General features: G+C 37.8%; 1 protein-coding gene across 1 annotated transcript; it reads right to left on the bottom strand.

The window, feature by feature from the left end:
- Positions 1 to 4,355: 4,355 nt before the first annotated feature.
- On the bottom strand, positions 4,356 to 14,045 carry DHRS7C (dehydrogenase/reductase 7C). The gene is made up of 7 exons (XM_031603782.2): positions 13,912 to 14,045; positions 13,303 to 13,458; positions 10,551 to 10,663; positions 8,492 to 8,702; positions 6,367 to 6,459; positions 5,144 to 5,299; positions 4,356 to 4,673 (listed from the first exon to the last, which is right to left on the bottom strand). Exons 2-7 carry the CDS (start codon positions 13,454 to 13,456, stop codon positions 4,465 to 4,467), a joined length of 936 nt encoding a protein of 311 aa, XP_031459642.1. The 5' UTR covers positions 13,457 to 13,458; positions 13,912 to 14,045; the 3' UTR covers positions 4,356 to 4,464.
- Positions 14,046 to 14,374: the final 329 nt, after the last annotated feature.

Below are 14,374 nucleotides of genomic sequence, written 5' to 3'. Positions count from 1 at the left end.
ATTCACTGGGAATGATGGAAAAGGCAAATTATGTCATTAAGCGGGGCTTAACAGTGATGGAAAGAGAAAGGTATAAGGTGACAAGATAAAGTGAGTCCTCAGGAATGACAGAACAGGATAAAATAAAACTAATCTAAAGTGCATGTACACAAATCCAAGCAGCCTGTGAAACAAAGGGGAGAAACTAGAACACTGTATGCAGACAAAGAACAGCAATGTAATTGAAATGAGAAATGTGGTGGCATGGATTGTGTGACAGGATTACCATGATGATTGAAAATCAACTCCATGGAGGGTGAATTGGGGATCTTGCTGGACATCAAGCTAAAAATGTGCCAGGCGGAAATGCCAACAACATTTTAGGCAATGGTCATCTAGTTCCAACCCCTGCTATATGCAGGGACACCATCCACCAGACCAGGCTGCCCAGAGCCACATCCAGCCTGGCCTTGAGTGCCTCCAGGGATGGGGCATCCACAAACTCCTTGGGCAACCCATTCCAGCGCATCATCACCCTCTGACTGAAAAGCTTCCTCCTAATATCTAACCTAAACCTCCCCGTCTCAATTTAAAACCTTGTCCTATCACCATCCACCCTCGTAAACAGCCATTCCCCCTTCTGTTTATATGTTCCCTTCAAGTACTGGAAAGCCACAATGAGGTCTCCCCAAAGCCTTCTCTTCTCCAATTGAAACAATCCCAGTTGGCCACCCCTTTTTTAATGCAGCCCAGAACACAGTTGGCCTTCTGGGCTGCAAGTGCACACTGCTGGCTCGTGTCAGCTTCTCACCCACCAGGACCCCCGAGTCCTTCTCCGCAGGGCTGCTCTCAAGGAGATCTTCTCCCAGTTTCTATAAATACCTGGGATTGCCCCGACCCAATTGCAGCACCCTGCACTTGGCCTTATTAAGCCTGATTAGGTTTTTATGGGCCCACTTCTCCAGCCTGTCCAGGTCCTTCTGGATGGCTTCCCTTCCTTCCAGTGTATCGACTGCACACTCAGCTTGGTGTCATCTGCAAACTTGCTGAGGATGCACTCAGTGCCATCGTCTGTCAGTGATGGAGATGTTGAAAAGCACCAGTCCCAAGACCGACCCCAGAGGGACACCGCTTGTGACCGGCCTGCACCCTGACGCAGAACCATTGATCACAACCCTTTGGCTGTGACCCGCCAGCCAATTCCTAATCCATCGAACAATCCACGTCTAAGCACCTTAAACAAAATAAACCCAATACAGCATCTCTAGGTAGTGAATGGGCTAGACTGTGTCTTGCCAGCTGACACTTTATTGCAGAAACCACTGTGGAATTTGTTAAAAGATGTTAGGCATTTATACACCAAATATCGTGGTGTTTATATTGCAGACCATTTGATCCAATTAAGTTTGATGGATATGAAGTCTTAGTAAGATGTGCTCAGAGGTACATACAGACAAAGCTACGACTGTGTTGGTTACTCAGAGAGCAACAGAAGTTAACGGGAGAAATAGGCACTTCCAGGATGCAATTTATGTAATTTATGACACCTGTTTCTTTCCACTGATTTGAAGAGTGACGAGTGCAGCTGTCATCTGAACTAAATGTCCCTTCTTTTAGTTTAAAGCCATTGCCCCTTGTTCTATCACTACAATCTCTGGTTAAGCTTGTAGGCCCCTTGAAGCACTTATAGGAGAAATGAAACAGAAAACTTTGTATTAAATAAGATATTTCCCTAGGGGATAAATACAGTTCAGAAATATCAGTGGAGAAATCCTGTTCAAAAAGAAAAAACAACAAACCCACAAGGTTATTAAAAAGTGTGACCCATTTAAAAGGTCACTTAATCCTTCTTTTTCCCCAGGCAGGATAAGCCAAAGCTACATTGCTTTTTTACAGATGCTTCATTAATCTGTTCTTTAATGCCTCCAAAGTCAGGCATTCTAAAATTTCTGACAATTTATCCTTAATGCTTAACTATTCTTAGCAGAAAATTCTTACCCTGCAAATCTCCTTTGGAGTAATTTTAGCACTTTGTCCTGCAGCAACAGAAAGGGAGAACAGTTTAGTTCTATGCTCTTGCCAATATATTTATGTATTTGAATACTGTTCAGGTATAACTTTCTTTTGCTTTCTAGTTTCAAAATTTGTTGATGCTTCATGAATGTTATTTTAGCCTTTGTTATTCTCACAATTTTCACTTTTGTTCCTTATAATGTTCAATGTTTTTGAAGTGTTTGAAATCAGCTAAGAATTTCTGCTGATATTTAGGAAGTGCAAAAGGGAGCAAAAGATTATTCAGCTTATTTTAATGGTAGATCTACCTGTCTTTACAGCAAAGTGTATTAATACATGCTTAGCTGTGATGTCCAGATTCCTTGACCCTTTTCTGGAGAAACTGCCCAGTTATTTCATATTTTGTCTTTGTGGAGCTGAGGTTTTGCTATTGCTGAGGCATAGAGTCAAGTACATCAGAGACCACAGTACAGCTCTTTTGTTTAAAGGAATAGAATTCTGATGAGGAAAAGAATTATATACAAAATGGATGTTTGACTTCACTATTAAGGAACATATGTTCAATCAACAATAGAAGCTCAGACATCCAGAAGAAAACAGACTGAGGTCCAGTTGGTAATGCAGAAACTCACTGTTTATCACTAATTGTGGACAACGTCCCTGGCTGAAGTAGATGAATTTTTGCTTTTTGAGAACAGAGCAACTGGACTTGTGATATAACACAAGGTTAATCTCTCCACCAGATAGGAATATATTTCTTTGCACTGAGAATTTCCTTTCCCATCTGGTGATTCTTACTGATAGGAAGAGGCATATTAGTGCAGCTGGTATTAGCAACTATATGGGTAACTGGTCTTTGCTGTAGCATTAAGTGTAGCTTGGTTGCATACTTCAGGAGTACAAAGGGGTTCAGTAGATAAGGCATTTTGCCAATATCTGCAAAAGAGCAGGTGACTACTTATGATCTCTGTGTTGATAACACAACACAACACATCTTGTGTTGGTAACACAAGAGAAGTAAGAGGAGGGTTTAAGAGGCAAAATTTAAGCTTTCAGATGTGAAACTTAAGATCAGAACACCTCTGCTTTGGCTTTATTTACATTCTGGTTCATTTCACAGGGTAAGAAGTAAGTTTTGAACTGGAAAAGTATGATAGGGAAGAGAAACCTTGTAGCTAGGAGTGAGAGAACTTTGGTGATCAACAGAATTTACACAACTGACATGAATAGCATTCATGCTTACACTGGATCTGCTGCATAATAACCTCAAGTAACAGAATGAACAGGGGAGCTCAATTTTCAGTGGCCATTAGAAAAGCATCTCAAAACTAGGATTCTGTAAAAGACATGCAGAAGAAAAGCATAGGATAGTAATCCAGGAAATACATGGCAGCCTGTTCATGAATACAGAACGTTTATCTATCTTGAATACTGCATGCAGCTGTGGCCTCTCCATTTTAAAACAACAACAAAACAAACAAAAAAACAACAGTAAAACCCCAAACAGATAAGCTAGGGAAGACATAAAGAAAAAAAAAGAAGAAGAATCTGGAAGTCTCTAAAAGAGAGGGCAAATTGACACCAGGGCTCTTCAACTTGGAAAACAAGTAACTGCTTGGAAAGTATGATGAGTATGAATGACAGGGAGTGAACAAATTGATTTTTGTTCCACAGAAAAAAAGTAGGAGATATCAAAAGATATTATCTGACATCAGGTTTAAAGAAAGCATAAATAAATATGTCTTTAAATGTATGATGAGTTCCTGTCTTCAGGGACGGAATATTTTAACAAGAATTTGAAAATACTTGTGCAAAAACTTGACAGAAAGGGTAGTTTAACAAGATGCAGAGACAGATGCATTGTCCTTGTGTAGCAAATTGTGAGAAACTGGAAGATTCTAATCAACAGGGTTACTATGTATTTTTGCCCTGTTCTTATATTTTTGTATATGTTACGAGGTCCTGTCGCAGCTGAGATATTGAATTAGATGAGATCTATTTGGAGGTCAATATTTGAATATCCATTAGCAAATACTAACAAAAAACTGTATCTGGAGAACAATGTGATGGGGCTCCAATGCCCTTTTCCATTGATTTGTATACCTCTGTCTCCACATCTCCTTCCATCCCAATCCTTTCATTCCTGTAAGTCCCCATGAATCCTAGCTCTGACAGATTATTCTGATAAGTTGTTACAAGTTCCCAGAGCTTTGACCTGCCCACTTATATTGAGAATTGCTCTGTAACAATAGTGATGGAGTTCCTATCAGATTTTCCCTTGTCATATTCACTAAATCCAGAAGAGTGGAAATCTCACAGATGATAGGGTGCCAATGGTAGTGAAACACTGAGACACTGGCAGGTTTAGGGTAGCAGCCTCCTGCTTTATTGCACCCATACTGGTAGCAGAAATCAATGATATTTCAAACATAAACATTTTTTCAGGTCATAAGCAGGGAGAAGGAAACAAAATTAATTTTCTTGTTCTGTCTTCAGTTTTTCCCTAATACCTGAGGCAACAATGGCAAAAAACATTTCAGGGAAGAAGGTGCGAATGTAAACTGCTGCTCTGGGTATAGGGTTGGCCATCAGCACCTCCTGCTTCTTACTGCTCACTGTGCGCAAGACTTCCTCTGCCACCTCTGCTGGGTGCACACCATAAGTCATCTTTCTGAAAAAGACTGAATCAAAGAGAGAGGAATTAGAAGTATAAACAGGCAGGCACAACTGAGGGAACTGTGGTGAGAAGATAGACAGCTAGTACATCAGTTCAGTTAAGTTCATATACACTTTTATTTCTTTACCCTCCCCCTTCCCTTCCTTTGTACTTCCTGACCATCCACTCTAAGATTTTCCCTAAGGGAAGAAGCAACCTGAGCACAGCTGAAATCTCCCTTGTACCTTTCATGCTCTTCTCAACCTTCATTCTCCATGCCATGCTGTATTTTTTCTCACATGATGTTGTTCCTTTTCTCCTCTTTTTAACATATTCGTCTGATCTCTTCAATCTCTCTTTCCTTTTCTTCTCCTAACCTGTTCATCTTATTGTCTTTTCCATTTCTTTCCCTTTGCTCTTTTCTTCTCTATAAAAAAGCTTCCATACATCTACATGGAACACATCCAATGTCTGTCTTGTTTCATCAAACCTTACATTTCCAAATCGATGCCTCCCAATTGCCAGGTGCTGGCTGATGATGGTATGAACAGATGAAGGTTGGATTAACAGTGCTGACAGAAATATCAAATTCTTCCATTTCTGCTCTAAGACAATCAAAAAAGCCTACAGCAGCGTGTTTAGAAGCAGCATCTGAAAGAAAGAAAAAAACATGTGAATGTTTGGATGTATGGATTTGGATGTATGAGGAATTCCATGAAACAAAAATGTTTAGAACATTTATCTGGGAATGATTATCCAATAAAGACAAAAGAATAGTGAATAACTTCAGTCAGTGAAATTATCTTATGACATATTTAAAACAAACAGAAGAAATGGAATTTACAGGTAAGTTTTGCATAAGGTATGTATATGAACCTCCTTATGCACGTGAGAAAGCATATCTGGATTTCCCCATCGTAAATATTAAGTCCTGGGTTAACAGTAGTTTCTCTAATATCTCTACAGTTTGAAAACATCTTTAGTGACATTGTCTCTGAGATGAGTGTCCGCCCCATCTGATGTTGTAGTTTGTGATACATTAGTAAAATGCAGCAAAATACACAGCTGTTTCTGGAAGACAAGTTGTATATTTTGCAAATAAATTCGGCCTTGGCCCTGCAGCAACAATTCTATAGGTTTTCAATATTAAATTTTATATTTATAAACTTATATTAAAAAAAAGTTTATATTTATAAAGTATATTTATGAAGTTAATATTTTAAAAATTAAATAATTTATTTCTTCTTTTGCTTCTGCATGGCCTTTTTTTGTTTTCATTTTCATTTTAATTAAACCACTCCTTATCTATGAGCCTTTTTTTACAGTACTTTGTTTCTCTCCTCCTTAAAAGAAGGGGGAGTGAGAGAGGTGTGGTGAAACTTAGCTTTTTATGTGTGAAACCACCATAAGATATTAGAGCTACAGGCTCATTGTTCCCTGAATCCTCTCAAGAACTTTAAAAATTTGCTGTCACATTTGATATGCACCACAAGCACCATAGGCAGAAGTCATGTTTCACAGTACTTTTAACTATTTCTTCTTGAGTTTGATTTGAAAATGTTTCAGTCAAATACACTGTTAATCATTTAATTAAGAAAGCTCGAAATTACCACTTTTAATAACGAAATATGTATACATTACAATGAATATTATGTGAACTTTTTTTTTTAATTTATGAATTCATAAAAACATACATTATGAATGAAAGTATAACTTACAAGCTGCACGAAATGGGACTCCTATTTTTCCTTGAATACTATTAATTAAAACTATTTGGCCAGTTCTTCTAGAAATCATGTTGGGAAGAATGGCTGAAAAAAGAAAAAGCCAAATAAGTAAAAGAGTTTAATATCTTCAGAGAAAAGAAATGACAGCTAAATTATAGGTAGCAAAACTTTAATGAACGCTAAGATCATAGAATCATAGAATATTCCAAGTTGGAAGGAACCCATAGCAGTTATAAAGGCCAGCTCCTGGCTCTGCTCAGCACCATCCAAACCCTGTGTCTGAGAGAGATGTCCAAATGCTCTGTGAATCCGGCAGCTCAGGCCCATACTCACTGTCCTGGCTAGCTGTTCCATGCACACCACCCTCTGGTGCAGGATCTTTCCCCCACCTAATCCTCCCCCGATGCAGCAAACCAAGGTACCTCATCTACTCATTATACGCCTTGCCCTCCAGCACAGAGCAGAGTGTGAAGATCCCTCTCCTTGCCAACGTAATTGTACTTTGCTTAATGCATTCTAAGATTTGGTTGGCTCTTCTGGCTGTCAGTGCACACGATTGACTCATATTCAAGTTGCTGTCAATCATGACCCCTAGGTTACTTTCTGTGGCGCTATTCTACAGTTTCTCATATCTCAATTTACATATATATCCAGAATTAATCCCATCCCAGGGATAGGATCTGGCACTTACTACTGTTAAAATTCATTTAATTGGTGATTTTTCCTTCCATCCTTCCAATTTTTCAGTATCTCTCTGCAAGGCCTCTCTACCTTCAAACAAGTCGATGGTTCCTCCCAATGTAGTTTTGCCACTTAGCATACCTTCAAACTCAACGATGAAATTGTTAAAGAGAACTGGCCCTAAAGTAGAGCCCTGTAGAACCCTGCTAGTGACTGATTACCAGACTGATGTAACTCATCTACTATAACCCATTGGGCCCAACTCCTCATCTAATTGTTCATTCATTGCATTATGTTTTTGCCTAATCATATGCTAGACATTTTGTCTAGAAGGGTACTGTGGGAAACAGCATCTAAGGATTTACTAAAATACAAAAAGATAGCACCAGCTGGCTTCCCTTGGTCAACTAGATGGATGATCTCGTCAATAAAAGGAAATTGGGTTAGTTAAACAGGACCTTCCCCTCATGAACTTGTTTTATCTGTGACCAATATATGTGACCAATATGACCAACATATGTTGTCCTTCAGGCATTTTTCAATATCTCCCAGCATAATTTTCTCCATAATCTTAGTACCTGGCACTGAAATGATACTGAAAGGCCGGTAATTTCCAAGATCTTTCTTCTTGCCCTTCTTAAAATAGGAACAACATTTCCTAGCTTCCAGTCAACTGAGACCATTCCAGATACCCAAGATCATTGAAAAGTAATTATGACAGGTATCACAGTGACATCAGTCAATTCTCTGAGTACCCTGTAACTAATGACTGCATTGTTTCTCTGGTATTTTTCAATAATACCTAAATCAATTTTCCCCATAATTTTACCAGGAATTGATGAGTCACTATCTTGTCTGACTGACCAATAGTAGACTTCCATAATGACATCTACTTATTTGCTTGTACTTAAATCCTTATCCAGAGGCTTTCAAATGTGTCATTGCCAACTGCAAGCTCTGTGCAATTCAGCCCCTCCATCACACACTACTCCCCACTTTGCCAGCACTGTCAGTCCCCTCTGAGGAGATTGTACCCATCTACTGTGACACACCAGACTCAGGATTCTTTCCACTAGGTACAGCTTGTACTAACTGTATCATAGCTCTGAGATGGAGTCAGAATTTTTATAGTAACAAAGGCAGCAAGCACAGAACTGAAGGAATCACTGTAAGGAAAAACAAGTAGACAAATTTTTTTTCAAACACCTACTAATATATTTCCAAGCCTGATTTATTTCCAGTCTGATTTTATTCACTTCAATTGCAGAATTGCTGAATCTTATTCACTTCAATTGCAGCCCACTCATGTTCACAGACTTGATTCTGTTTCTAGTGAAGAAGGCAAAATTAAATGCTAATGTATCAGAATAATGCCAGTGATTTGGATCTTAAACTTTAAGTTGTCACAGGAAAAAAAGGAAAAAAATTAAAATACCTTTGGTTAATGTTATAGGTCCAAAATAGTTGGCATCCATTATCTTTTTATCAAGTTCCAATGAAATGCTCTGTACTGCTCCTTTTACCTTCATACTTGCATTGTTAATGAGTATATCCACACAACCATAGCAATTCAGGATTTCCTTAGCTACATCTTGAATGTAGTCTATGTCTGAGATATCCAGAAGAATGAGCTTTGGTGTATATGTCTAATAAAGGAAAAAAAAATTCAAGGATTTGAATCATGGCACAGTTTTTCCCTACTGTGAGAACAGCCTTTTGCATGACTTGAGTGGATGGAAGCTGAAGGACAGGAGGCCTGCGTGAACGTAAGCTCAAGAACAAAATGTGGAGGCCGTGAAACTTCCGTGAGACTTGTTGTCAAGTGAAGAAAGTAGACCAGATGTCCTGTTGTTGAAGATAAGATGGCAAAACAGATGTCAGCTCAGTGTAACATCAGTGGGAACCGGTTTGGGCTACCCGTCTTAAAAGGTTGGAAATTTACAGCAAGAATGATTGCTAGCCTTCAATTCACAACCACCGAAGATATTAATCATTTCTTGGAGTTTCTGCCCATGTCGTTGGAATGTAATGACTAAGTATACATTATGCCTTTAAATATGCAGTCGCTGCTTCTCTTTGTGTGCATGTTGGTGGAGCGATCCTAATGCACCCAGTGCTGTAACAAAGGAATACTTGCTCGTCAGAACCCATTGGCATGTCAAGTTACTTTGTTGATTTTCTTGACTTCAGATTCCTTATATATAAATTGTTTTCTATTTGCGATTACTATTTACTCTTCAAAACAATAAAATTTATCACTGTATCTGAAGAAAGTGCATTATCATTCTTATAAAAATCTTGATTTGTTCCTTTAACCCATTCTGGAAACAGGGTAACTCAGTAATAGGTACTCTTGTACTCTGAAAATCAGATACAGGTGCATAACACCTTGGGAAGAGTAAGTTGGAATAGCTGTATCTAATAAATACAGATAAATACACATATGGGATACTCCTATCCTTTTTCTTTTCATACACAGAACTCTATAGAAATTTGCTGCCCACAGAACCTATGTTAAAGTGCTTTGAGAGATGATTTACATACATAAGGAGGAACTGAATTTACAGGGGTAATTGGGAGGTGGGAATAGTTTGTTTAACTGTAGGTAATCCAAACCATGTGTATTGTTTCTTTCAAAGATATAGATTTTATCAGCTACAGGATAGAACTCCAAGGATTTTCACTTATTACTATGCTGAAGTAATGCAGGTCCCTTAGCCATACTTAATGATTTTGATTACACAAATCAGCACAAACATGGTATTTCTTTATGCAGTTGAATGAAGCTCACTGTAGAAAAGGTGACATGCAAATATTTGTTGGTCCAGTGACAAATGACTATGTGATTTGTTTAAGGACTACTTATGCTCTGAAATGAGTCTGATCACAGAAGGAAAGATTTTCCATGGGCACCAAAGAAACATGTCCCAAAGAACCACCTCTGACAGCATAGGAAGCCTTTACTGGTCTCGCATGTCTGTTTGCATGCTTAGTCAGTGGTAATGAAGGAAGGGAACTTGTATTTATGTGCTCCCATAGCCTGCAATCTGGGAATTCCTCCAAAGTAGTAGAAATATTTAAGATTAATGAAATCCTTGGAACCATCTCCCACTTCTTGAACACTCTAGCGATGTGAAAATATGATGGCAGTTCACACAATGAAATGGAGAACTACATATGAATTAACATGTTAATCATTCTAGCTCACATTTCTAGTTGTCTGACTTTGGGCAGGGATTCGTTCAAAATGCAGGTCCACTCAGGAGTTTTTGATCTTATTTTTGACATATTTTTGGCATCACGCTCTTCAAAACTGTTCCTCTCTTTCTCTGAACTGTGCTGGGTGTATTTTGTGGATGACCAAAATCACTACTGGTGTCTGAATCAAGCTCCATGTAGACCTCATTTTAATGGATATAAAAGCACTTTTTGTACCTGAACAATGTTTTTACCTCAACTTGTCAATTTTCAGAGCACTGTGAGGAAACACTTACTGTACTGGGGTCTGCCACACTAATTAAAGCGTCATACAAGGCTTCCAACTTCTCCCATGTTCTGCCACATAACACAAGCCTTGCTCCTCCTGAATGAAACACTCGAGAACATTCTAGGAAAGAAAGAAGTTCAAAAGAAATAATAACAATAATAACAATTTGATTTTACCCATTTTATTTGAAATGGGAGGCTGTTTTTCCTAATGATGTTGAATCATTCATTAAAAATTCATTAATTTTGAAAGGATAAAAATATGAGAAAAAAATAATTTCCAAAGCAACAATATAAATGAGTAATAAATGAAATTTTATGAATATTTTTACCATATTAAGGTCATCACCATTAATGGTATAGCATGATGATACTGTTTAGTTGTGGTATATAATTAAGAAAAGAACAGTATGACAGTTAATGGGTTAGAATAAGGAAAAAAGTTATCTTTCTTCCTTACCTGCCTCCACCTATAAGTACAGTATAATGAAAAACACACAAAAATATATTTATGATGTTGTTACATATCAAAATCTCATGTTGCCCACAACAATACCAAGATACCAACCAATCCCAGAATGCAGAAAACTAGGTTTGGGCACTGTCTTCATGAAACTTTCAGGTACATGAAACTCATCTACAACTCTGAGCAAGAACGGTACATGGAAATTTAGCAGTTACTGCCCTACAGATGAGATGAAATAGCAGCTGGAAGGTCTTTCTTACACAGACCCTTATCATTCATCAATCCTATGACCTTCCCAGGATTCAGTGGAGGCAATGGGGACAATCCTGAGCTACCTCTGGCTCAGACAGGATCCCTGAAGCCTTCCTGAGAAGACCTCTGAGAAATTTCTGTGTACACTAAACTGGAACTGCTTTCTCTACATACAGACAAGAACATTCTGGACCAAGGATTCACAACAGTTTAAACTGTCTCTGGAGAAGATTCTTCTCTCTTGCTAATGCAAGTGAGCTAGAATTGTACTTTTCTCAAACGGGTGGCTCAAAGAAACTGGCAGTCAGTACTACTGTTTCTCATGCCTTAGTATTAGCCTGAAATACCAGATTGAAGCTTTTTGACAGTTCGTGTCTGACTGGTTTTCTTCTCTAGCTGATGAAGGGAGAATACATTCTTCACTGGGCTACCAGTTTGATCAGAGAAAGGCTTTTTAAAATATGGACCACAGGCACCTCAGGGACATCTTCAGGGATTAATTGTCAGTTGTACTCCCCAAGCTGTCAAAGGGTGCCTCGGGATATGCACTCTAGCTCAGCTGAACTGAAGCAGTGGTTCTCAGTTTGGGAATGTGTCAAAATTGTCCTTGCAATGAGTACAAGTACACGCTTACCTTTTTTTTATCTCTTGTAATATAAAATGTATTGCAAATAGTCTGTAGGCAAGCCACAATTAACATACTGCCTCAAATCGGAAGATCTGCTTTAGGTGCAGATAGACAGTTAGCTGTCAGTGGGTTATGTATGCTAGCAGGATTGGAAATTAAAAGGTCTTTTCCTTTCATGATTTATTTTCTGTTTAGATCTTCAAAATGCTTTCAGCCTTGAAACCCTTATATTTGGTCCCTAAATTAAATCTGTATGTCATTTGCATATTCAACACTGGAAGAACAGGAATATGACCTTACAATTTGTCTTGCTTTTCCCACCTCTTTGATTTGTTTTGCTTCCTATAACCCTTCTTAAACAGGCAACATTATCCGCTCATCAAAAATATTTTTCTTCATATTTCAGAAGCTGCAGGAAAATCCAGATATTCTCATATGTCTACCTTGGATTTTTTTTTTTTTTTTTTTAATTTCAATATTAGAATCTTAATATCTATATGGAAGTATTTATATAAGCCTTCTGGACCCACGTTCCTACTTCTATAAACATTTTCAGTGGAAACTTCTATTTATGTAATGTTTGTGTTTCACAGTTGTATTTTCATGAATTTCTTTCATTCCTTTTTAGAATAGAAAAATCTTGTGACTTAAAAAGATTATTTATAGCCACACCAATATTTTTCTTATAAACTTAACAGGGCAGATTTATGAACAAAATTCATGAACAAGATTATTTTGTGAACAACAGCAAAAAGGAAACCAGTGATGTATTCCTCTAGACTCTTTCAAGTTACAGCACTGAAAAAAGCCAGGAATCAAGTTTAATTACCACTGAAAACATCTTCATCATTTTTTTTGTTACTTTTTAAACTTTGATGAATGTCTCCATTTATCCAGAAATTCTACTGTGTGGAAAAAGGAATTCTGCTGTTGCCTAAGATAAATCAATAACTACCATACACCCTTTCCTTTCTTCCACTGAACACATCATCCCATCTGGTCAGACCTCCCTCTTGGAGGTTCTGGAGAATATCAAGGGAAGAGGAGTAATGTAGGTGATAGAGGGGCAGCAATTTGCAGGGAGAGAAGGGTGAGCACTGTTACAGGGAACAAAAAAAGTGGAAACCTTTAAAGGCTTAAAAGGAACAAGTTACAGAGAAAGGTGACACCAGTTAATGCTGATTTGCTGCTACTCTACAGTGAAAACTGCTGGTATTAGATCTCATAGTAGCAAAGTGCTAAAAATAGCATTTGACATGGTTATAAAACCTCCTACTCTGTTCAGTAAACTCTGAACTCAGAAGCTCTGCAGTTTCTGAAAGTTCATTCGCAGTTCCTGTACCTGAGATTTTAAAAGTACACTTAAAAGTCATAGACACTGTTCAGTTCTCTGAGAAGAAAAGAGACAACTCACCCTTGCCTAGTCCAGAGATGGCATCTGTGATCACCACCACTTTGTTTTGCACTGCTGATTTGGACACTAGCCATATGACTGTCTGGTAAATATAAAATATTCCACTGATCCCTAGAAGAAGCAATGGTAGGGCAAATACAGCAAGAATACCCATATCTGTGGAAGACAAGAGTCCATATTAAAGAACTCATAATTTTCAAGTTTCTCTTATCTACAAAAACAATGTTTCCATGCATAGAAAGTCAGTAATCCCAGCATAACAAACACATGAAGCTGTGGGAATATTGTCTTCCGATCAGCAGTTTCATATTAACATATGTTAATAAGTCCTTTCGCTTGTTTCTCCATTTTCCTCATTATTGCACATTCTAATGAAATCTAGATTTCTAGATTAAAAATGACTCTGTGTTGACAAAACAGAATAAAACTGTAGTTCAAATATTGCCTTTTGGCAAAGTATAGGATAAAACATAAGATTAAACTTTTTATTATGTGGCTACTATGGGAAAACAGATAAAAAGCTTTTTATACTAATTTCAAGTAAAGCATATAATAGAAATATTTTCTGTTCTGAAAGGTATAGAAAAAAGAAAAAGCAAAAACACTTACTATGACTATGTAGAATCCTGGTATGGATAAATACTCTGTGCAACAATTTTTTGTATTATGAGTTTAATTAAAGTCCTTCAAGATTTTCATTCAAGATTGCATTAGTTGAGGCTGCTTGCCCTGTGTCAGAATGGCTATGTATAGCCTGCAGCTGTGGCAGAGGGACTTCAGAAGTAAATATAGAACCTACAGTGTGATTCACATGCTTGACTGTTTAGTTCAGCAGGCTGGACAGTCCTGTAAAGGCTCTAAGTACAATATCAACTACACTGTGCAATGAAGCATTTGACGTTTTGTCTTCCCTTTGGTTGCAGTTGTTCATAGGACTATCTCAGTTTCCCATCTCAGGTCTTCAGCTAACTTTATAGAAAAAAACCAAAAACTTCTGTATCAAATGCATGATGATTATATGTTTTAAAAACAACAAAAAGAACTTTCAATTTGAAATAGTCACTGTTCTACA

Source organism: Phasianus colchicus, chromosome 20 (genome assembly GCF_987193195.1).
Source record: "Phasianus colchicus chromosome 20, bPhaCol1.hap1.1, whole genome shotgun sequence".
Classification (NCBI taxonomy): domain Eukaryota; kingdom Metazoa; phylum Chordata; class Aves; order Galliformes; family Phasianidae; genus Phasianus; species Phasianus colchicus.
This window is presented reverse-complemented; position numbering and strand designations above follow the sequence as displayed.